Source organism: Sphaerodactylus townsendi, linkage group LG15 (assembly GCF_021028975.2).
Source record: "Sphaerodactylus townsendi isolate TG3544 linkage group LG15, MPM_Stown_v2.3, whole genome shotgun sequence".
Lineage (NCBI taxonomy): Eukaryota > Metazoa > Chordata > Lepidosauria > Squamata > Sphaerodactylidae > Sphaerodactylus > Sphaerodactylus townsendi.
The window spans coordinates 3,423,523-3,446,014 of NC_059439.1; the positions used below are offsets into that span (position 1 = coordinate 3,423,523).

At 44.9% G+C, this 22,492-nt stretch overlaps 1 protein-coding gene across 1 annotated transcript in view; it reads left to right on the forward strand.

Annotated features, from left to right (window-relative positions):
- The first annotated feature begins 208 nt into the window (after positions 1–208).
- Positions 209–22,492, forward strand: part of AREG (amphiregulin) — a 42,906-nt gene continuing 20,622 nt past the window's right edge. The window contains exons 1-2 of the mRNA XM_048517812.1: positions 209–317; positions 1,816–2,003. Coding sequence (XP_048373769.1) covers positions 1,853–2,003 — 151 coding nt within the window. The 5' untranslated portion in view covers positions 209–317; positions 1,816–1,852. The remainder of the gene's footprint in view (positions 318–1,815; positions 2,004–22,492) is intronic.

The window sequence follows — 22,492 nt, forward strand, 5'->3', positions numbered from 1 at the left end:
CCCGGGCAGAGGGGTCACCAGCAACACCGGCAGCAGCAGCAGCAGCCCGCCTCCGCGTCCCGGCGGGCGGCGTCCCCATTCCGCGCCCAGGAGCACGAGCGCCCTTCCCCGCCCGCCTGACGTCGAGCGTGCCCCGTCCCGTCCCTCCGTCCTGCATGGAGCCGCCGCCGCCGCCGCCGCCGCCGGGGAGCTCAGTAGGGGAGCGGAGGGAGGCCGCCCTGGCCTCGGCCGGGAGGGGGCGAGGGAGCGCCGCCCTTGGAGACCCGGCCCCGCCCGGTATTGCGCCCTGCAGAATCACATCACCTCCTCCCTGCGAGGTAGGCCGGGGGGGGAGACTGATTGCCCCCCACCCGCCCCTTTTCCTCTGCGTCAACCCTCTCCTACAGCTTTGCGGCTGGGAGACGCAGCCAGGGGTTCACAAAGAGCCGCACTCTTTCAGCGATCCCCACAACAGCCCTGCGAGGGAGGCTAAGGCAGAGGTGGGATCCAGCAGGTTCTCACCAGTTCCCGAGAGAGGGTTACTAGTTATTTGTGTGTGCCGAGAGGGGGTTACTCATTGGGTCCGCTTTTCCGCCTCCACGCCCTCGCCTCCCCGAGAGGCATCCTGCCTTTGAACGTGGAGGTTCCATAATGTCACTCCCTGAACTGGGTTAATCCCTTTCAGGTCCTGCAATTCATGGATTCTCAGCCTTTCGTGCCTTTTATCTCACCTGTCTCTATCAAAGAACCTGTGTGTTTCACCGTTGCTGTGTTCAGATTTGTGAGTTGGGGCATTTTCTATCATGTGACGATGATTTAGAAATGACCTGGTGCAAAAAAAAAATGTTGGGGTCGTGGTGGGGTGGCTGCCCATTGGGGGGAGCATCCAACTCAGGTTTTGCCCAGGGCTCAGGTTTGCCTAGGTACAGCTCTGCCCCGTTTGCTGAGGGGGCGGGGGGGGGGGGGCTGGCGAGGGAACCTGTTACTAAAATTTTTGGATCCCACCACTGGGCTAAGGATGCCTATCTTGGTAGGGGGGCGGCTCTGCTGCCGATCTGAAGTCACCAGATGACTCTTTGGCACCGGAGGCAGGAGGCAAAAGGCAGAATTCTGGCCCCGTGTGGATCCAGGGCACCTTATAAAACCTCCCGTTTTCCTTCCGCTGGTCTGGCTGCCAAGGACCCTACAAAGCGCAGGAGTGGGGTGCTGTCATCCCTCTTCTCTTTCCCTTTTAATTTCTGTGCAGCCTTCCTTCTGCATAGTTACCGCCGTTGTTACTACCCGGATCGGCTGCTGGCGTAAGCTCTGTTGCCCTCTGGCATCTATGCCCAGAGGTGGCCCCTTTGTGGCTGGCCAGATGTGTTTGTGTCCAGTGTGCGGCCCTTGAGTCGACAAACCGGCCCTGTGGCAATCTGGACAATTTTTTCTTGTCAGGCTGCCCCTGGGTCTTCTCGGTAATCGGTCAGGCTGGTTGGAGGGGTATTTCCCCCCAGGTAAAAGCACTTAGAACTGGGATCTCCAAGTCTGCCTCCAGGCTTATGTGTCTGCAACGGGAAATGAGTTTCCCCTCTCTGGCACCCTTGCCGTGCTTTTGGTGGAGGGCTGCATGGATGTATTCTTTCACAGAAAGGCATTTTCAGAAATCCTGGGGTAACACAAAGGCACTTGCCTGAGAAACACCTCGAGAGCTGCTTGGGAGGTGACTCACTCCTGAGGGCCAGGGCAGGTGCAGGTGCTGCCTCATGTAATTGTCAGGTAAACATCTCCCTGCTGCTTTTGGCTGGCCGGGAAGCCATCCGAACCTCCTGACTCGTTCACGTCGCTTCTTTCCTGCAGGGTGCCAGCGTGTGGCCGGGTGGCACGCCACAGTGTGATGGCACGCCAGCCGGATGCGCCCCTCTTGAGGATCTTCAGTGGCCGTGGGGCAGAGCCCCCTTTGTCTGGGGCTGATTCTGAGGAAGCGGAAGAGGAAAGTGTGAAGGAGCGAGGGGCACCTCACTGGCCCGTGAACGACTCAGGGAGAGGTGAGTTGATGAGCCACTTTTGTCGGCTGGGATGGCTTTCCTCCTTGGCAGGAAAGGCCCCACGGAGCCTTCAGGACTTTGACTTTGTTTGGATTTCCATCCCGCCCTGCCTTGGTTGAGAACCAGGCTCAGGGCGGCGAACAACAATCACCAAACAATCTTCAAACAGTCAAATTCCAAGCTAATAATCAGCCCCTAAAACAATTAAAAACATTGATAATAAATATCTGCCATAACATTAAGAACTCTGGCGTCACAGGTCTGTACAATAGATGTCTCCACTTCTAAGGTAATATCTGAGCCTACTGACCCTCACCCCTGAGTCACAAAGATGTTTCCTAATATAACAAGGGAGGGGAAAGACAGGAAAGGACAAAAGAAAGGGCAGGGAAAGGACTGGAGTGGAGTGGAAAAGGAGAGAGGGGTGGCAGTGTTAAGAATGCCAGTCTAAGGTGGAAGTGTGGTGATATACACTTTCAGAACGCAGAACAATCTCGCGTTGTTTTTCGGGTCCTCTAAACTGCGCATGATGAATTTGCTGGAGGGTGGGTGGGTCGGTGTTATTCCCGGAGGTTGGAGTGCGACTGATGTGTTCTGGGTGCCTGAGCTTCTTAAGCATATGGAGACCCAATCTGGATCAGGACTATGGGGGCAGTGACAAGACATCCCCCTCCCCCCATGGCCATTTTCCCAAGCTGAAATGGACTGGGAGGCTTTGTAACCCTGTTTGGAGCCTGAAGTATATTGATGGAGCAGACAAAGGTTTCCCCAGTAGGGAAAAAAGATCACCACTCCCCAAGGTCCATTTTAGATTGGTGAAGAGCTTTAGTCCCCAGTACCAGCAGGCTGTGCGTGTGATCTGAATCGAGTCCTTGCACACCCGGAAAGAACAGACTCCTAGAACAGATCTGCCTGTATTGGGTCATATCCAAGAAAAACGTATTGTGTAATTGACCTCCTTTGTTGGTGTAACAGAATGCAATCTTTTGAGTTCCGCACAGGTTCTGCTTCTGCCGGTGTTAATTGTGCCTCAAAATCTCAATCTTGGGTGGGAGGATGTAGGGTTTTTTTCTCTCCTGGGGATTTCACACCCCCCCCCCCGATTTTCCAATGAAAAAAATGGAAAATTGGGGAGCTTTGAAAAATACTCCTATGAAATATTTTCTTTAGAATGAGTGAAGTGGTTTTTAGAGATAAGTATTGTCGAAGGCTTTCACGGCTGGATTCAATTGGTTGTGGTGGGTTTTCTGGGCTGTGTGGCCATGGTCTGGTAGATCTTGTTCCTAATGTTTTGCCTGCATCTGTGGTTGACATCTTTAGAGGTGTATCACAGGTGTATCTGTTACACGACTTCCCTCTGTAATACGCCTCTGAAGATGCCAGCCACAGATGCAGGCGAAACGTTAGGAACAAGATCTACCAGACCATGGCCACACAGCCTGGAAAACCCACAACAACCACTTTAGAGATAAGGTTTCACTGATTCAACACGTGTGGCATGAAGCATTAGATAACGATAATTGTAGTGTATACTGCAGACGTACAAGATACCTTTAAAGATATGCTTATTATTTAAATGTCATTGTGGACAAAATAAGTCAATGAGCTATAATAGGTGTAAGGTTAATATGTTGCTAAAAAAAACTCAAGGGGTTGGATCTAACCAGGTTTTCTGATGATGAAAAGAGAGGAAGGTCACCTATGAACCATTCCAAAAGGTCATGCCAGGGATCATGAGATCTGCCTATGAAAACCCTTGGTGGTGGCTGTGCCATCAAGTCACAGCCAAGTTACTTTGACTCTATGAGTGTTTCAAGGCAAAAATGGCTTGCTGTCGGCTGCTTTTGTGTAACAATCCTGGCCTTCCTAGGAGGTCTCCCATCAACAGTGGCGTATTTACCTAGTGGGCATGGAGTACCCTATGTCCCTGGGCGCCCCTCTAGTTCATTTGTGTGGTTTTTGTAATTTTTAGTGTTTTTTCTGTTTTAGCCTGCAGGGGGCGCAGTTTTTAGGCTAGCAGCACCACAAGTTATGCGAGGTTTGGTTCAGGGGGTCCAAAGTTATGGACTCCCAAAAGGGGTGCCCCCATCCCCCATTGTTTCCAATCGGAGCTAATAGGAGATAGGGGCTACACTTTTGAGGGTCCATAACTTTGGACCCTCGAGACCAAACTTCGCCAAACCTGGGTGGTACCATCAGAAGAGTCTCCCAAAGATACTCTGAAATTTTGGTGCTGTTAGCTTAACAATTGCACCCCTGACAGCAGGCACCCTCCAAATTTCCTCAGATTCTCCTTTTAAATCCACCCCCTTTGGCATGGACTTAAAGAGAGAATCTGAGGTCCCCAGTTTAAACATTTAAAGTGATGCTGTTTGGGGGTGGATTCCACTGGAGGTGTTTTGTGAGAGATGATGCTGACATTTGTTTGGTAAATGTTTTGCTGGGTGTGATTTGTGAGAGATTTACATGCTTAATACCCACTTGCACTGGCTTGGAGCTGTTTCTCAGGCTAATAATCTACCTTACAGGGTTGGTGTGAGGACAAAATTGGTGGGGAGAGAGCCATCTATGTTTTGCTGGGGGTGGGAGGTGTTTTGTATGCTGGTACAAAAAAATCATTGTTCGGTTGTGGTGGGGGAGGGTGGCCGCCCATATGGGGGGTGGGCGCAAACTCAGGTTTTGTCCCCGGGCTCCAGTTTGCCTAGATATGCCTCTGCCCATCAACGTACTAACCGATACCCTGCTTAGGTGACCCTGCTTGGCTTCTGAGACCTGATTGAGGTAGCCTGGGCCATCCCTTGAAAAACCCGTTCATACAGTTAATGTTCTGGTCACTCTTCAACTGCAAAGATATTTCTATGGATTTATTTGTAGGAAATTTCTGGTCTATATAAAAATCAGGGCAAGGCCCAAAGAAAGGCTAACCATCTCATCCTTTCTCACCATTTGCACCTGGTGAGACAGCCGGCACCCTATTTAACCCAACCTGACTTAGCGCAGTGATCCATGCAGTGGTCACCTCTGAGCTGGACTACTTCAACTCATGACTGCAGCTGCCCTTGAGCTGCTTTGGAAACTCCAGCTGCTGCAGAATCCAGCAGGCCAGATCCTTACAGGGATGTATCCAGCCAGTGCTCCGCTAGCTGCATTAACTCCAGGTGGAGTACCAAATCAGAGTCAAGGTCCTGGTATTGACCTTCAGAGCCCTAAACAGTCTGGGGGAGCCCTCGTATCTGTGGGACCAGAGCCCTCGTATCTGTGGGACCACCTTTCCTAGTATGTTACCCCAAAAGTGTTACGCTTGGCAAATAAGAACTTACTGGTGGTCCCTCGCTCAAAGATTGTCCAGCTGTGTCCTTCACTGGGGCCAAAGTCTGCTAGACTTAATACAATTTCACAGGGCCTGTAAGATAAGAACATAAGAACATAAGAACATAAGAACATAAGAACTAGCCTGCTGGATCAGACCAGAGTCCATCTAGTCCAGCTCTCTGCTACTCGCAGTGGCCCACCAGGTGCCTTTGGGCAGGAGGTGAAAGCAATGGCCTTCTGCTGCTGCTGTTCCTGAGCACCTGGTCTGCTAAAGCATTTGCAATCTGAGATCAAGGAGGATCAAGATTGGTAGCCATAGATCAACTTCTCCTCCATAAATCTGTCCAAGCCCTGTTTAAAGCTATCCAGATGGAGCAGTTCTGCCAGGCTTATGGTTGAAGACAGCAACAGTAGCCAGCTATTGGCTTCCCCTTCTCCTCTTACATTTCCCTTCCCTTCCCATTTATTCATTTATTGTGGTTGGCTTCCCTTTCCTTGGCATTAGTATGAATGTTGGGGTTGAAGGGGTAGTCCAACATTTTAATTGCTGTAATGACCAATCTTGGTCATTACTGAAAGAGTACTTCAAAACAACATTTCATGTAAACAAATGATTATGAAAGTTATTTATTCAGTCACCTGTTTTGGACTTTTCGATTGAGTATAGTAAACTAAGTTAAGTTAAAAATATATGAGTTAAGAAGCTAGCAATTGATACTTGAGTAAAAGATGGAGCAGCAACAATAGCATAGTGGCTAAGAGCAGGTGCATTCTGATCTGGAGGAACCGGGTTTGATTCCCAGCTCTGCCACTTGAGTTGTGGAGACTTATCTGGGGAATTCAGGTTAGCCTGTGCACTCCCACACAGGCCAGCTGGGTGACCTTGGGCTAGTCACAGCTCTTCTGAGCTCTCTCAGCCCCACCTACCTCACAGGGTGTTTGTTGTGAGGGGGAAGGGCAAGGAGATTGTAAGCCCCTTTGAGTCTCCTGCAGGAGAGAAAGGGGGGATATAAATCCAAACTCTTCTTCTAAAATAATGACGATTGGTTGAAGTCTAAGTAGTCATGAATGTATATGTCAATACAATAAGACAATCCCCAGCTAGGGGTATGTAATATGTTATGTATTATTGCTTATTTTAAATCATATCAAATGGTTTTTTTTATGTATTATGTATTATGTCATTTGAAACTCAATAAAATTTTGGATATACCAAAACATTTTTTTAATTGCTATCCCTTAATAGAGATTATGGAAGTGATTTTATTGCTGTCAGCTGATGGTGGAAGCTGCCCTCCGCCTGTGTGAGGAAGGACGGCCTATCAAATGGAACAAATAAATAGATGCCGTCAGATCTAGCTGCAAGATAATAATTGCACAGATATTCTGCATGTCAAGTCTGTTGGCTTGCTTTTCTCCAACAGGAGACAATCTAATAAAAGGCAGCCAAGAAACATTGTCAGTTAAATTTCAAAGTCTGCTCTAACTAATTAATAGTCCAGTTTATTGAGCTGCTGAAATCCTTTTATGTCTGCATTTGAAGGACAGCCGGCCTTTTGTTCTGAAAAGTTTGTTCATTTCCATTTGGGGAACTACTCCAAAGCTTATGGTAGACAAATGAATTCCTAAGACATTATTTGAACCTTAGAGCATCTGCTGTAATGAAAGACCTTGAACACTGAAGAAAATAATCTGTAATTTATTTAATAATGACATTCCACTGCAGTTATAACCCTGTGAAGTCCCTGTGAACCAGTGCCTAGAAGACAGAACACATATCAAGGCATTTATTTGGATTTTATCACTTCAGACTGCGCATGTTTGTGTGGGGGGGTGGGGAGGATCAAATGTTGAGCCTTCTTTCACGTAAAAAAGAACACGGATTAAGGAAGTGCAATTATCCTTTTAGCTGTACTGGCTATCACAATTAGGGCAAACTGAAACAGAAACTGAAATGGTCCAGTCCATTCAAGTCCAGGACTACTGGAGAGATAAACAAGATTTTCAGGGTATAAGCTTTGAAGAGTCAAAGTTCCCTTCATAAGATATGAATTGAAATTGTGTATGACACATGAACTTTTTTACATTCAAGAGTGTGGGCTTCTATGTGTCAGGCGGATGCGCCTCTGAGTAAATGAAATGCATTCTTGAAACTATATAATCACCAGATATAACCAATCAGTGCCTTTTTGATATATGTAACCAGCCTGCTATATGTTACCACTGCCATCTGTGCATTCTTTCCCTGATCTATGCTTTGCATGCTTTGTAGTAAACTAGGCATCCCCTGTGTCAGGGCCTGTTACTCCAGACAATAATTGAGATTCATGAAGATATCAAGAGCTTTATTGAACCGTGTCAGAATCCCAGTGACAGGTAGCCAAAGCAGGGGGCTCTGGCTCCTGTCCCTGGTATATAGCAGAGAGCATTTTACTCATTGGTGTGTCCCCCTCCCACTTTTCCCAAAATAATCTGCAACACACAAGGGAGAGTCAGAGAGAGTATTGTTATGGAATCTTGAGCCTGCGAAAGACTCCCCCTTAGTCCCAGGAAATGGAAGATAGGAGGGATGCATGCCTGAATCACTAGTTACAAAGCAAAGCAATAGATGGGCCATCCAACCCCCCGCCCCAAATGGTGATAATGGGCCAGATATGGAGCCAGGCTGGTCCCTGGGATGCCATCCTGTGTCCCCTGTCCTGTAAGAAAAGAGTTATAACTGTTATCTTGTTGTGAGCAGAAGACCAGGTGGCTCCTTCACTATCTGTTGCTGACCTTGGAGCAGTCTCAGTTCCAGGCTGCCTCTGGGAAATTTGTGAGGGGATTTGTGAGGGGATAGATGGGTCTGCAAATGTCGGTTTCCTTAGAACCGGCTTTGCCAAGTATGGTGCTTCGATACCTCATCTATAAACGCTGCTGACTGATATGTTTATTGTTGTGTTTGCTTGTGTTTACATATTTCTTATCTTTGTTTCTTGGCATAAGGTTCCAAGACCTAACACTATGGAATTCTGTTTTAGGGCGTAATCTCAAATTTTGTGTTTTTTCAAGTGATATATCACTTCTGATTAGACAGTACCAGGACAGTCCTTACTAGATTCTTAAAATTAATTAGATCTATAAGCAAGTACTTGTAATTTTTATTCCTCTAGATACAGTCTAGATGAAGCGATAATATACATAAAGACCTAACTGTTGTTCCATGAAGGTGTTCTGGTATTTCTTGTTGGATTCAGAATTTGAAATCTGTTGAGATTCTGGATCTGGTAATCTACCCTTTGTGCACAACATGAAATCTTTGTGTGTGCTCAGAAACAAAATTACTCAGACCCTTTTTATCTATTCAAGCTACCCTGTTTCTCCTAAAATCCTGGAATTAAACAGACGTAGCAGAGGTTTTGCTGAAGTGCTAAATATAAAACATCCCCCGAAAATAAGACGTAGCAAAGTTTTTGTTTGGAAGCATGCCTGTCTAGCAGAACACCAGAGCATGCAGCTGTGGAGCGGAAAAATAAGACATCCCCTGAAAATAATATATAGCAAAAATTAATATAAGACACTGTCTTATTTTCGGAGAAACATGGTAATGTATTTCATTTATTGTAGGAATTCCATTTATGGATAGGATAGAGTAAATACAGTTTCTTAATCTAGTCTGTCTAGCTATGATGGAGGGTGATACAGAACCTGTGTCCTGCCTTCGTGGTTCCAAAGAAGGAAAAGAGGTGTAGAGAGAAGGTGTAAAAGGCAGAAGGGAGTTCCCCTGAGAGAAGCAGTTTACACATCAAAGGGGTAGTGTCAGAGCAGTAGAGAAAAGATGCCAAATGCCATGACACCTCTGTCTTTCTGACACTCTAGTCAGGTCCCCCTCTGGAATCTGAGGTTAAGAAATAGCATGAAGTCCTTCACTTCCCTCTCAGTGGGCGATTCCCCACAGTCAAAATAACCTGGGATACTCACCCGAAAAAACCCAGATTCGTCAAGGAGGCCGGCCGCTGATGGGCCCTCCCCCCATAACATCAGTGGATCCTGCCGCCCCCTGTCCCCCCCCTCTTTTAGGGGATTTGATAGTAGGTCGCCATCTGTTGCGCTTGGTATTTGGAAGCTGCATTTTATTGGGGTTTGGTTTTAATGAGTATAGAGCCATAATTATTATTAATTAATTTCGGTATTTATTGATTTTATCTGTGCTCTATTTGTGTATCTTGTTGTTCACTGCCCTGAGCCCTCCGGGAAAGGGCGGTATACAAGTATAATTAATTAATTAATTAATTAATTAATTAATTAAAGGACTCCCCACAGCTTCAGCGCCAAATTCAGCTCTGCCCCAGCCCTGGCACCATTCCCCTGCTTATCCGAGTTTTTCAAAAATCGGCACAGAAGTGCAGCTTTTTGGAAATCCCGGGATGAAATCGCATCGGTGAGGAGACTGCAGGAAATGAATCGTGTCATTTTTCCCACCCTAGGAGGAACGCACAAATCAGAGCGCAGCGGGCTCAGAGCGCTCGAGGTGTTTTTTGTGTTTGTGTACTGCTTGTGGCTTCATAGGTATGACCCTACAAAAAGAAGAACAGCTGGTTCTGCATGTGTGTGCACCAATGAAGCTGCGCAGTTTGAAAGTTTAAAAATAGCTTTCCTATGTTTCTACAAAGCTGCGCAGGCAGAAAGTTTTTTTAAAAATAGGAAAGACTTCCTGAGGCAGACGGGAGGGACTGCAGGGTCATGTTCCTGCCCCAACGCCCCAACACTGAATGAAAGAGCCACATAGCAGATCGTGGGCCAGTGGGAAGAGTTGATTTGTTTAATCCCAGGATTAACTTCGACCCCCTCAATGGATGCCCACTGCGGTGGGGAGGCAGAGCTCGGGATGAAAAGGTGCTGTTTCTAATGGAACCAGAGGAAACATGATTTATTTCCCTAGTGGGGAATCAACCAGTGTCTCTTGACTCAGGCTGTCAGATGCATCTTCTTTCTTAGATCTGCAAGTTATTTATTTTAGCAAGCCTTTATTGGCATAGACAACAGTACAACAATAATAAAAAATGGAATTAAAAAGCATATACATTACAAGAAATAAATGTTGGGTTGAAGGAAATCTACTGGCATTTAGTAATTTCCAGGAGAAAGTCTGCCACTATCATACAGAGAGAAGGATCAGGATTGTCCAACAAGTAGTGTAATCTAATTAAATCGGGGAGATGGGGTAAATGTAAAGGAGTAAGATTCACACACTTGGATCTGATTTCCTTGAATCTGAGACAGTGTAGTAATTGGTGGGCCAGAGATTCAACTGAGCCATCGTTACATGGGCACAATCTATTTGCCTTTTCTTGCTTATTAAATCTGCCATGTAACAAGGCAGAAGGCATAACATTACACCTGGCGAGCATTATGGCTCTCCTTTGAGCAGGGTTTATTAAGCAATACAGGTAGTGTGCCAAGTGGCCCCGTTCAATTGGGAGAGAAAAATACAGTGGGGAAGATCTGCAAGTTGAATTTTGGGGAGTGGCTTGATAGGGACATCTGCAATTGTTTCTGCTGTTGGACTGTTCCTCAGCTTGATACCTTTTATCTCTGGCAGCTTTCTTACCAGGTGATACTTTATCTCAGTGTGCTTGGTGCTCATATGTACATCTTCTTGCTTAGACAGGGGTCTTCCGCTATAATTGTCCTCAGACTGTACTTCTATATATATTTATCTTGAGTTCTGTCAGTAGCTGGTGCAGCCTCTGTATTTCCTGGCAGCCCTGCGCTGCTGATACATATTCAGCTTCTGTGCTGGACAGTGCTGTTATGTCCTGTTTCTTACTTGACCAGTTTATGGCTCCTCCTCTACAGAAAAAAACTTGTGACCACTGGTGGATTCTCTTTGATTCACATCTCCTCCTCACTCTGAATCTACCTGTGCCACTACCTTAGGGCTTTCATTGCCTGGTATCGTCAGGTACCTCACAAGTCTCTTAATAGCATTCCATTCTTTGCTAGTTGGTGATGCAGTCTTTCTTCATGGTAAATCTACTGCTGAGCTAGTGTCTGGTCTAGTCAGTATTCTAATGTAAAGAAGCTTACCCAATGCTTCACAGTATACATTGTTTGCAGGCAGTTCTTGGGTGTTGTCTTGCTGTTTTACATAACTCACTTCCATGGGAGTTGGTGCTGAGTTGGCTTCTTCCATTCTCAGGAATCTTATTAGTTCTTTAATCTTTTGCTCTTGGTTGATGAGAAAACTTACATCTTCTTCCCTCTGTATTTGGATGCCTAGGTAATGTGTGACATTGCCTAGTTACTTGTCTTCAACTTGTTTGTTTAGATGATTCACTGTTTCTTTGTTGTCATCTGGATTTTCATATACAATCAGGTCATCAACATAAGCAAGTATATAAGTCTATTTGCCATTTTTTTGTTTGGTGTATAGGCAAAGATTACATTAGCTTTTCTCTTTTTTTACAGATAATTTTTATTTTATCAACAGAGAAATGCAGAAAAAGAAAAGCCAAAGATAAGAAATATGTAAACATAAGCAAACACAACAATAATAGTAGTCTTCACAATTAAACAAAACCCTAATTATAATAAATATATATTGACCTATATTATCAAAATCAAATATATTTTCTATCATATTATTAAGTGGATCTGCATCTGTAATCTTGTAAACTTCATAATCTTATTAATAAAGATAAACCAACATTGGCTGGTATACGGAATAGGAACAACTTTAATCATTAATCATTTAAGCAATCTAATTAATTTTTGCTACCTTCTCATTATTTATATTTGAAAAAATGAATAATAAATACATATAATTTTGTGTATAGAAGAAAAAATATATTACAATAACCCAAAATGTCCTTACTCTAATTAGGTTATTAGAATAATATATGTTGAAATTATCAGTATATTTATGTGAAATAAAAATATGCAATATTCTTAAGTATAAAAGCAGTAACACCATAAATAATAATGTCTGTGCCTAAATAAATCTCTCCATCGTATAATACTTCAAAGTACAACTTTAATTTCTCTTTAAATTCATGTTCTGTTCTTCTATTGATAGGAATGTCTGCAATTGTTTCTCCTGTTGGACAGTATCTCAGCTTGATACCTTTTTCTCTGTGCAGCTACAGAGTCAGGGAAACTGAGGCATCAAAGCACTGGGCATCCTTTTACTTCTTTCCGAACTGGTTTTCTGCCCGTGCAGGGTCAGTTTTGTAACTGTCTCTTCCAAAGGTCACGATTTTGAGTGTCTTCTGGGGTAAGGTTCTTTGTCTGCAGGTCTTCATTGATTGTGTCCATCCACCGTTTTTTGGGTCTGCCACGTGGGTGGCATCCACCAGGTTCAAGGTGCAGGGCTGTCTTTGCTACGGATGTTTCCTCACGGCTCATGACGTGGCCATACCACCATAGCGGTGCCTGCCTCATGTATTGGTCAGTTGGTGTTATTTTAAGTCTTTGCCGTAATCATTCGGCACATGGTCAAACAGTGTCAGGTTTAGGCGTCTGTCGAAGTATCCTCATTTCCACTTGGTATCTTTTCACTACTGCTGTGAAACGACCCCTTTGATTTATAGATTCCTGCTCTCAGAAATTTCCTTCTTTCTGCCTTATGACAGTCTATAGAAGTACCTGAGGACAGTTACATCTGTACATCCCTGACTAAGCAAGAAATATGTACACCAAGCACATTGACATACAGTACCAGAAAGGAGAAAAAGGGTTTGTCACAGCTTCAGACAGCCCCCATCTTCACCAAATTTACATTTCATTTCATTTCAAATGAACCATGTTTTAGGAGGTTATTTCTCTGACTTCTAAACCTCAGTCTTTAGGAAATAAATGTTGGAAATTTATCAACAAGAGGTAAGACTGGCATGACTTGTTTTTGAGAAACCAATGTTGACATTTAGTGATCACAGTATTCCCTTCTAAGTGCTTACAGATTGTCTATTTAAATGATCTGCTCTAGAATCTTTCCTAGTATTGTATTGTCGAAGGCTTTCCCGGCTGGAATCACTTGGGTGCCGTGTGGTTTCCGGGCTGTATGGCCATGTTCTAGCAGCATTCTCTCCTGACGTTTCGCCTGCATCTGTGGCTGGCATCTTCAGAGGATCTGATATTTCCTAGTATTGCTGTCAGGCTGAGTGGACAGTAATTGTTTGGGTCCTCTTTATTCCCTTTTTGAAGCTGGGGGCAACATTAGTCCTCCTCCAGTCTTATGGGACTTCTCCTGTTCTCCTGGAGTTTTCAAAGAGTATAGCAAGTGATTCTGAGATTACTTCTGCCAATTCTTTTGATTCCCTGGGACATAGTTCATCAGGCCCTGGAGATTTGAATTCATTTCAAGTAGGCAGGTATTTCTGTACTACCTCTTTATTTATTCTGTGCTGAATTTCCCCTGCTGCATTTTCTGTTCCATTTCCGCCTATTTGAGCACTGTTTCCCTTTTGGGAGAAGACCAAGTCAAAGAAGGTGTTGAGTAGTTCCACCATTTCTTGGTCCCCTGTTAGCATTTTGCCATCTTCTCCAAGCGATGATCCTTTTTCTTCCTTTTGCTACAAACAAAACCAAAAAAAGACTTTTTTTGTTGTTTTTAACCTGTTTGGCAAGCCTGAGCTCATTCTGCACTTTAGCTTTTCTGACTTTCTCCCTATACCTGCTGGCTATTTGTTTGAATTCCTCTTTGGTTATTTCCCTCTTTTTCCAGTTCTTGTGCATGTTGCTTTTAAACCTCAGCTCAGTTGAAAGTTCTTTAGACATCTGATTCTGGTTTCTTTAGACACCTCCCATTTTTTCTCCTTACTTCATCCTCATTTAGCCCGTCTTCCCCCCTATCCCCCCCATCCCACACCAGAAAAAGACAAGGTTTTCAGAAAAGACTCCCATGTAACTGGGGGGAAAATTATTTACACCTTAGCCCTCCACCTTCACCTCTGAAGTGTCCCATAGAAGCCAATTGTGATGCAGAAACACAGAAGAAGAATGATAGTATATTCTATAAGGAAATGATCAATAAGCAAGGGAAAATTAAATTATGGCAAGAGATAAAGGAGGAGGGCAAGAGTATACAATGGCAAGAGTATACAATATCTTTTCAGCAAACATCCAGACTTAGAAGAGAATTAAAATCAGAGGGAGGAGTATTATGTGAAATGTCAAATTTTGAAAAAGAGATTACCTCACAGAAACATTTGATGGGAAGAATATGTAAGATTCTGCTGCAATACGAAACAGCAATGGATCAGGTAATGGTATGCATCGTGAAATGGATGCAAAATCTTAAAGAAGAGATAACTTTTAAAATGATGGGAAACATTATGGTCCAGAAATATTAAACTTGCTGCTTGCCAAATGTTAAAAGAGTACCGGTATAAATTGTTTTACTGATGGTATACAACTGAAATTATCAAGATGACTAAACATAGGCTCATTCCGCACATGCAGAATAATGCACTCTCAAACTGCTTTCAGTGCTCTTTAAAGCTGTGCGGAATAGCAAAATCCACTTGCAAACAGTTGTGAAAGTGATTTGAAAACGCATTATTTTGCGTGTGCGGAAGGGGCCATAGTGATGGTCTCTGTTGTAGATGTCAAGGAGAGGTTGAGTCTTTCTTCCATATGTGGTGGACCTGCAAAAAAATCAAAAAGTACTGGATAGAAGTACATACAAATATGCAAAACCAAAAAAATTCCTTAAGTGCCAAAACAATGCCATTGGGCATTTTGCCGGAAAATCTTCCAAAGAAACTTAATGAACTATGTTGGCACTTACTAACAGCTTCAAGAGTAATAACTGCATCCAGCTGGAAAACTAGAAAAGATCTTAACACAGAACTTTGGGAAGATAAAGTTAGAGAATATGCTGCAATGGCTAAATTAGCAAATCTCATAAACAGACAGTCGAAACAGGAATTTGATGAGTAATTGGAACTGTATTTCTTATTTGAGGCTGAATTGATTCTGTAAAAATAATAATAATGGTAAGAACACTAATTTGTTAATGATTAAGATGCAAGAAGTTGTCTATTATTGATGTTTTAGAACTAAAGGTTAGAAGGCAATGAATTTTAAAACTATAAAATGTTCTCTCTGAATGATATTAGTTTTGTAACCTTGAGATCCAGTGGGTTAGGTCATTATTATTATTATTATTATTATTATTACATTATTACATTATTATTACATTGATTATACTCTACTACTAAAACTAAAAATATCTATATCTATCTAAAACTAAAATATCTATATCTATCTACTACTAAAACTAAAAATATCTATCTATCTATCTATCTATCTATCTATCTATCTATCTATCTATCTATCTATATATATATATATATATATATATATATATATATATATATATTCTCACATATAATTGACAAACAAAAAAGGAAATATAGAACAGAAAAGAAAAAAGAAAAAAAAGATGGTACAGCTACTCATGAACTGTATAAGTATTGACCTAACCCACTGGATCTCAAGGTTACAAAACTAATATCATTCAGAGAGAACATTTTATAGTTTTAAAATTCATTGCCTTCTAACCTTTAGTTCTAAAACATCAATAATAGACAACTTCTTGCATCTTAATCATTAACAAATTAGTGTTCTATATATAGGCCCTGAGTCCCCACCCTCAACCAACAGGCCAAAACCTGAAATGTGCAACAAGCACATTTCACAAAAAGTATTTAAAAATAAACCAGTTATTTCAAACTATTTGACATTTTTGTTCTCCAGGCATCAGGCAGGAAGCTGGAATCAAAACACAGGCAGGCAGTAATCCAAGGGATGCAGGAGTCAAAGAACCAGAAACACAGAGCTAAAGCAAAATTCTTCATTTTGACTGGGAATGGGTTGGTAGGGATACAATTAATAACCCTGAAGTCCTAATAGCTCTAAAGCATATATTTTAATCTTAAATTAATGTTAAAGGGGACTTGAAAGTGTTTAAAGGTTCAGAATTTGACTGGCTCCATTAGGTTTGTTTTATTTGCCCTTACAATACACTATAATACCCATAAAGTTTTAGTAGTAGAGTATAATCAATGTAATAATAATGTAATATTTTGGTAACTGGGAATAATTCTAGGGATCTGAGCTGAGTAAAACTGAAGCAACTATCTAGCAACTACCTAGGTATAAGCTTTCCATCATATAATTTAAAAAATTTCCTTCTATACCATACACACAAGGCATTTGTGTTGTGGCATGGTCAGGGCTAATGTCAATTGCAGCAAGATTTCTTGGACGGACCTATTTCCTGTAGCCCTACTTTCACTTTCCATTCTCTCTGCCACAAGTGAGACCACTTCTAGTATGATATTAATTTTTGCTTCTCGATAAAGCAGAGAGATTTGCCAGTGAGCACAACTTTGCCTCAGACACCTTTCCTTCCCGCCATCAGCCCCTCTCACTCCTTCACACCACTGTCTGAAATAAAGTTTTAAAACATTTGGGGGGGGGGGGCAAGGGGAAGGCATGCAAGGGACAGCACAAGCAGGGCATTTGTTTGGCTTCATCCCACCTCCTCCATGCTGCTTCCTCCCTTCTCGACGACAGGGAGAGCTTTTAAAACTTTATTTCAGTATATGTGTGTGTGTGATTCTCACTTTTCAAAAATATTGATGGGCCTTCACTAGGGTGCGCTTTAACACATTCCCCTCAGGGAGTTTTCAAAAATGGCTCATGGAAACACACTTATGCCCATGCACTAGTAACAAGATAGAAACAATTGTTCATAGATTATTGCACTGCCAGTTTTATGTAGATGTTAGGAAAAACCTAATACTACCCTTGTTGTGTTGGCTACAGCCATTTTTGTCCCCTTAATAGCCCAAACGATCTTTTAGTCAATTTCTTGTTGGATAAAATCCCCAACGTTATGTATCAGGTGGTAAAATTCCTTTATATTGCCAGAAGATTACGTCGACCTCGGGCTTCTTGTACTTAGATCTTTTCAGTGTTGCTGCTTGTTGTTTTATTTTGAACAATTAATGTTAGCATGTCCCCTTGAGAGAGAATGATTGTGTGATTCTGGATATACATATCCAGAATCATATATGTATATATGCATACATATATGCATATTTATACATATATATTTATTTATAATTTTATTGTTTTTTAATACTGGTCAAAGACCGAATAAACACTGACATGAGGCGACATGAAGTGAGCGGGCCTACCATCCCCAAACTTTTGCGTTCCAAGCAGTCTGTTGTGGCGTGCTCCAGGGTCCCTGGGTGGGCCTTTGTGGCAAGGGGAGGGGTAGAACAAGCTGTCGGGTATTGGGAGGCAGCTTTGTTCCTAGACACACAGTTATATAACTAAGAGGCAGACCTCTAAAACCTTGAAAATCTCATTAATTGATTTAACAGAACTGTTAACCCCACAAGAAGTTACAGAAGTCCTAAAGCTGCAGAGCAGAGGTGGGATCCAGCAGGTTCTCACAGGTTCCCGAGAGTAGGTTACTTATTATTTGCGTGTGCCGAGAGGGGGTTACTAATGGGTGATTTTGCCACGTGATTTTTGCCTTAGTTACGCCCCTCCTCTCAGCAGTAGCGCGCAGAACTTGAAGCAGTCTAGCAGGAGGTGCACCGGCGTGTGTGGCAGCTTGCGCCTGCGCCTGCGTGCATTAGTTTCCTGCCCAAGGACCGGTGCAGCGGCTGCGTCCTTGCCACAGCCCCGCCCAGGAATGCCCCGCCCCCAGAATACCCAGTCACGCTCCCGTCGTGCCCCGCCCAGCCCCATTGGCGCTAGACCACAGTTTGAATCCCACCACCATGGGAACTTGTTACTAAAATTTTTGGATCCCACCACTGCTGCAGAGAGGGAGGGAGTCTCAAAACTGTTTCCCAATATCTGGATGTTCTCGACCGAAGCTTATAAGCTCTTTTGAGGCCCTCCCTTTACATGAACAAACATCATTATGAGCTTTGAAAAATTACAAACCCACCTGACTAAAATTAATCAAAAGAGCATAATTATACCTGTCAACGATAAGAACAGCAACAAAACCACAGAACCCATCAGACAACAACTCCATAAGAATATCCATCCTAAAGTGACAAATAATCAACCTAAGAGGAAATTAGAGGAAAAGGAAAAACCCCTCCCTTACAGAGATATGGGAGGCATTATCCCTTTCCTTGTAAACAAACCAATTCACGATGCCTTACTGTCTGATTCACCAGTTCTGATTCCTCTTGAATTGAAAATTCAGATACATTCTGTAAATCCCAAAGTTCAGCAGGGAATAGAGATGGGTACCTTAGAACTTGTGAGTCCCTTGTTTTGTGGTGGTGATGATGTTGTTAATCCAGTGTTCCAGCCTGTTGAATAAGAGTCAGAAATAAGAGTTCAGACAGAATCCCTAGTGGCTATGGACCAGTTGGTCTTTTTTTTATTAGGAAGCATTCCTTTGCAGCTCAATAATTTGTTTGCAAAATCAGAGCAGCATTCTTGAACACTAGGAAAATTGTTTTCTCTTTATCAAGTGTTCTGCAGTGGATCACAAATGTGTTGTATCTCTGTGTTCTTACTCTACAGCACAGGTGTCAAACTCACGGCCCTCCAGACGTTATGGACTACAGTTCCCATCATTCCCTGCAAGCATGATGCTGGCAGGAGATGATGGGAACTGCAGTCCATGACATCTGGAGGGCCGCGAGTTTGACACCTATGCTCTACAGATTGGTTTGCATGAGGGGTTACGTTGTGTTGTTGAAAAGACATGCATGCACTAGACCTGTGAATAGAGCCCAGCCCATATTTAATTGGGTGCTAATTCACTCTGGGAAAAGTCAAATGTAAAAGGCTTCTGCCACGAGTCATTCTGATTCGAAAAGAGCTCTGCAGATTTGTGTGTGTGTGTGTGTGTGTGTGTGTGTGTGTGTGTGTGTGTGTGTGTGTGTGTGTGTGTGTGTGTGTGTGTGTGTGTGTGTGTGTGCGTGTGTGTGTGTGTGCGTGCAGTGGCGGTGCTACCAAGGGACAGGGGGGGGGTGCCACGCACCGGGCGCATGGCTTTGGGTCATGTGGGGGGTGGAAAATTCCTTCGAACCCCCCCTCGCGACACCCCCCCACACTAACTTTAGCAAACCGAGCAAGCTGGAGAACAGGCCTGCCTGTTTTGGTGGGAACTACGCTTCCCAGGGTCTCCTGGGAAATGTAGTTCCCACACAGGCAGGCCTGTTCTCCAGCCTGCTCAGTTTGCTAAAGTAAGTGTGGGGGGTGTCGTGGGGGGGCAGATGTGATTTCCCCCCCATGGTGCCCCCCCCCCCCCGCAGCTCCCCCTCCACACTTACTTTAGCAAACCGAGCTGGCTGGAGAACAGTCCTGCCTGTTCCCTTCCAGGCTGCAAAGGAACTGGTGGGAACTATATTTCCCAGGAGACCCTGGGAAATGTAGTTCCCACAAGAACAGGCAGACATGTTCTCCAGCCTGCTCGGTTTGCTAAAGTAAGTTTGTGGGGGAGGGGGGCAGAGTGCGCACTGGGCGCATTCTGGCCCAGCTACGTCTCTGTGTGTGTGTTGGACTGCAATGGCGTTAGACCCTCCCAAGGTCCCTCCCCTCCCTAAACCCCTCCCCTCCCTGGCCCCGCCCTCAAATCACCACATATTTCCAAACTCGGGGTTTGCAACCCTACAAAAGGAACGGATCTTCTTGGTGTTTCAGAGGAGAGCCCTGAGATCTGGAATACTGAAACCCAGACTTTTTTTTTTTTGCAGGATGCGACATGCACTCACGCAGTCAGGACAGCATTAAGTGCATATAACAATAAGTGCTGGATACTGGGCAGCTGCAAAAAATGAAGGGTTGGGGATTAGTGTAAAGCAGTTGAGGGGGAAGCCATGTGCGCTCTTGGGATCCCAAATGGGGAAGTGATCTGGAGGGATCAAAAGGCACCTGGTAAGTCTTCAGAAAGGGAAGTTCAGGATTCCAGGAAGTTAGCAACATTCCAGGTCAAAATCCAAGTAGAAAGAAATGCCCGGGGAAAGTGCAGGCTGAGCCTGGCAAGGGAGCTGGAATGCCGTGTCTGCAGCCAGATGGGATGTCTCTAGAACTGCTTGCTGAGCTCACCTGTTGCACTGAAGGGACCTGTTGCGCTGCAGGGAAACACTGAGCAAAGCATTTCCTTTTCTTGGGCGTGAGAATGGAAATCCTGATGAGCTCCGAGTTGAGCCTTCCAGCTGTATGTGGGAGTGGCATGGGAAGACTTTTGAGTCAAGAGGCAGAGGGAGTGGGGCAGGAAGGAGGTCATTCAGATCTTGTCTGTCTTGCCGAGGGTGAAGCAAAGGTGAACTGGAGCGGCAGTGCTAAAAGGAATGTGACAACACAACAGATGCTTGTATTAGCAACCATCAGGGTAGATCTGAAACTCCTCTCACAAAGGAGCCCCCACTGGACCAAATGCTCCCATAGTTGCCCTTCTAACTAGGCATCTATCATGCAGTCAGGCTGAAGATCTCCACTCTTGCCTGTTTGGAAAATGGCTAAAAGCAGAGATGGGATCCAGCAGATTCTCACCAGTTCCCGAGAGTGGGTTGCTAATTATTTGTGTGTGCCAAGAGGGGGTTACTAATTGGGTCCGCTTTTCCGTCTCCACGCCCTCGCCTCCCCGAGAGGCATCCTGCCTTTGAACATGAAAGTTCCATATAGCAATTGCGACTAATAATGTAACTCCCTGAACTGGGTTAATCCCTTTCAGGTACTGCAATTCGTTGATTCTCAGCCTTCCGTACCTTTTATCTCCCCAGTCTCTATCAAAGAACCTGTGTGTTTCACCATTGCTGTGTTCAGATTTGTGAGTTGGGGCATTTTCTATAATGTGATGATGATTTAGAAAAGACTTGGTGCAAAAAAATGTTTGGGGTCGTGATGGGGTGGCTGCCCATGGGGGGGCATCCAACTCAGGTTTTGCCCAGGGCTCAGGTTTGCCTAGGTTCGCCTCTGCCCCCTTTGCTGGGGGGGGGGGGGGCTGGCGAGGGAACCTGTTACTAAAATTTTTGGATTCCACCACTGGCTAAAAGGTTGCTTTTTGTGTGCATTTGGGGATGGGGAGGAGGAGGTAGAGATAGAGGCCAGCAAAATGGTCAAGGCAACCGAGCAACTAAACCACAGGATATCCCAGCGACTTAGGGAAAAGTGCTCACTAGAAGGGGCTTTATTATTTAGTGGCACTTGTTTTGCATTACTATTTTGCCCACCTGAGTGCCAATTAGCTGGCGGGGGGGGGGGAGCACGTAGCAGGGTTCCGGGGTACTTTGCTGGCTTTCCAAATCTGCCTGCCTCAGTCCCGCACCTACTGGTGAAAGGAGGAAGCGGAGTGTTTTTTCCAGCGTTAAAAACTGGACCACAGATGGTTTACACCTGTGCGTTGCTTTGCCTGGGAAACCTTGCAAGGTAAACCATGAATCACAGCATCCTGTCTCGTGATCCTGAGCACGGGTCAACAGGAGATCCTGGCCAGTCGCCACGGGTGATGGTGAATACCGCTGGCTATGCACTTACACTCGAAAGACCAGTAAATCCAAATTGCAGACATAACACACGGAGAAATGTGCTCCACCCGGCTAACTTCAACAGTTCAGTAATTGGGACCGCACGTGCTCTAGAACAGGGGTCAGCAACCTTTACCACCCAAAGAGCCATTTGGACCCGTTTTCCATGGCCCCGGAGATCTACTGAGCCGGAGAGGCAGCTCCACACGGAGCTGCCTCTGGTTCGGCCCCTCCATTCACCTTTCCTTCCAGTGCTGGGAGGCGGAGGCGCCGGGCAGGGAAACCTCCTCTGATCGACTGAGCAGGCAGGTGCCTGCTCCGTGGGGCAGAGGGGGGATGGCAGCTGCAGGAGGCAATGGCGCCAGGCAGGGAAACCCCTCTGCCTGAGAGAGCAAGTAGCTGCCTACTCTGTGGGGCATAGGGGGGGATGGCGGCTGCGGCCTGCCTGGTGCCGCCGCCTATTGCGCTGTGGGAGGCAGCGGCACCTGGCAGGGATACCCCCTCTGCCTGATGGAGCAGGCAGCCACCTGCTCCATGGGGCAGAGGGGGGATGGCGATTGCTCTGGAGGGACATGCCCACGCTACCCTCTGACCTCCAGGGGTCGGAGGGCAGCGTGGGCGTGTCCCTCCAGCCCTCCAGAGCAGAGAGGTGAGTGGAGGGGACGTGAAAAGCGG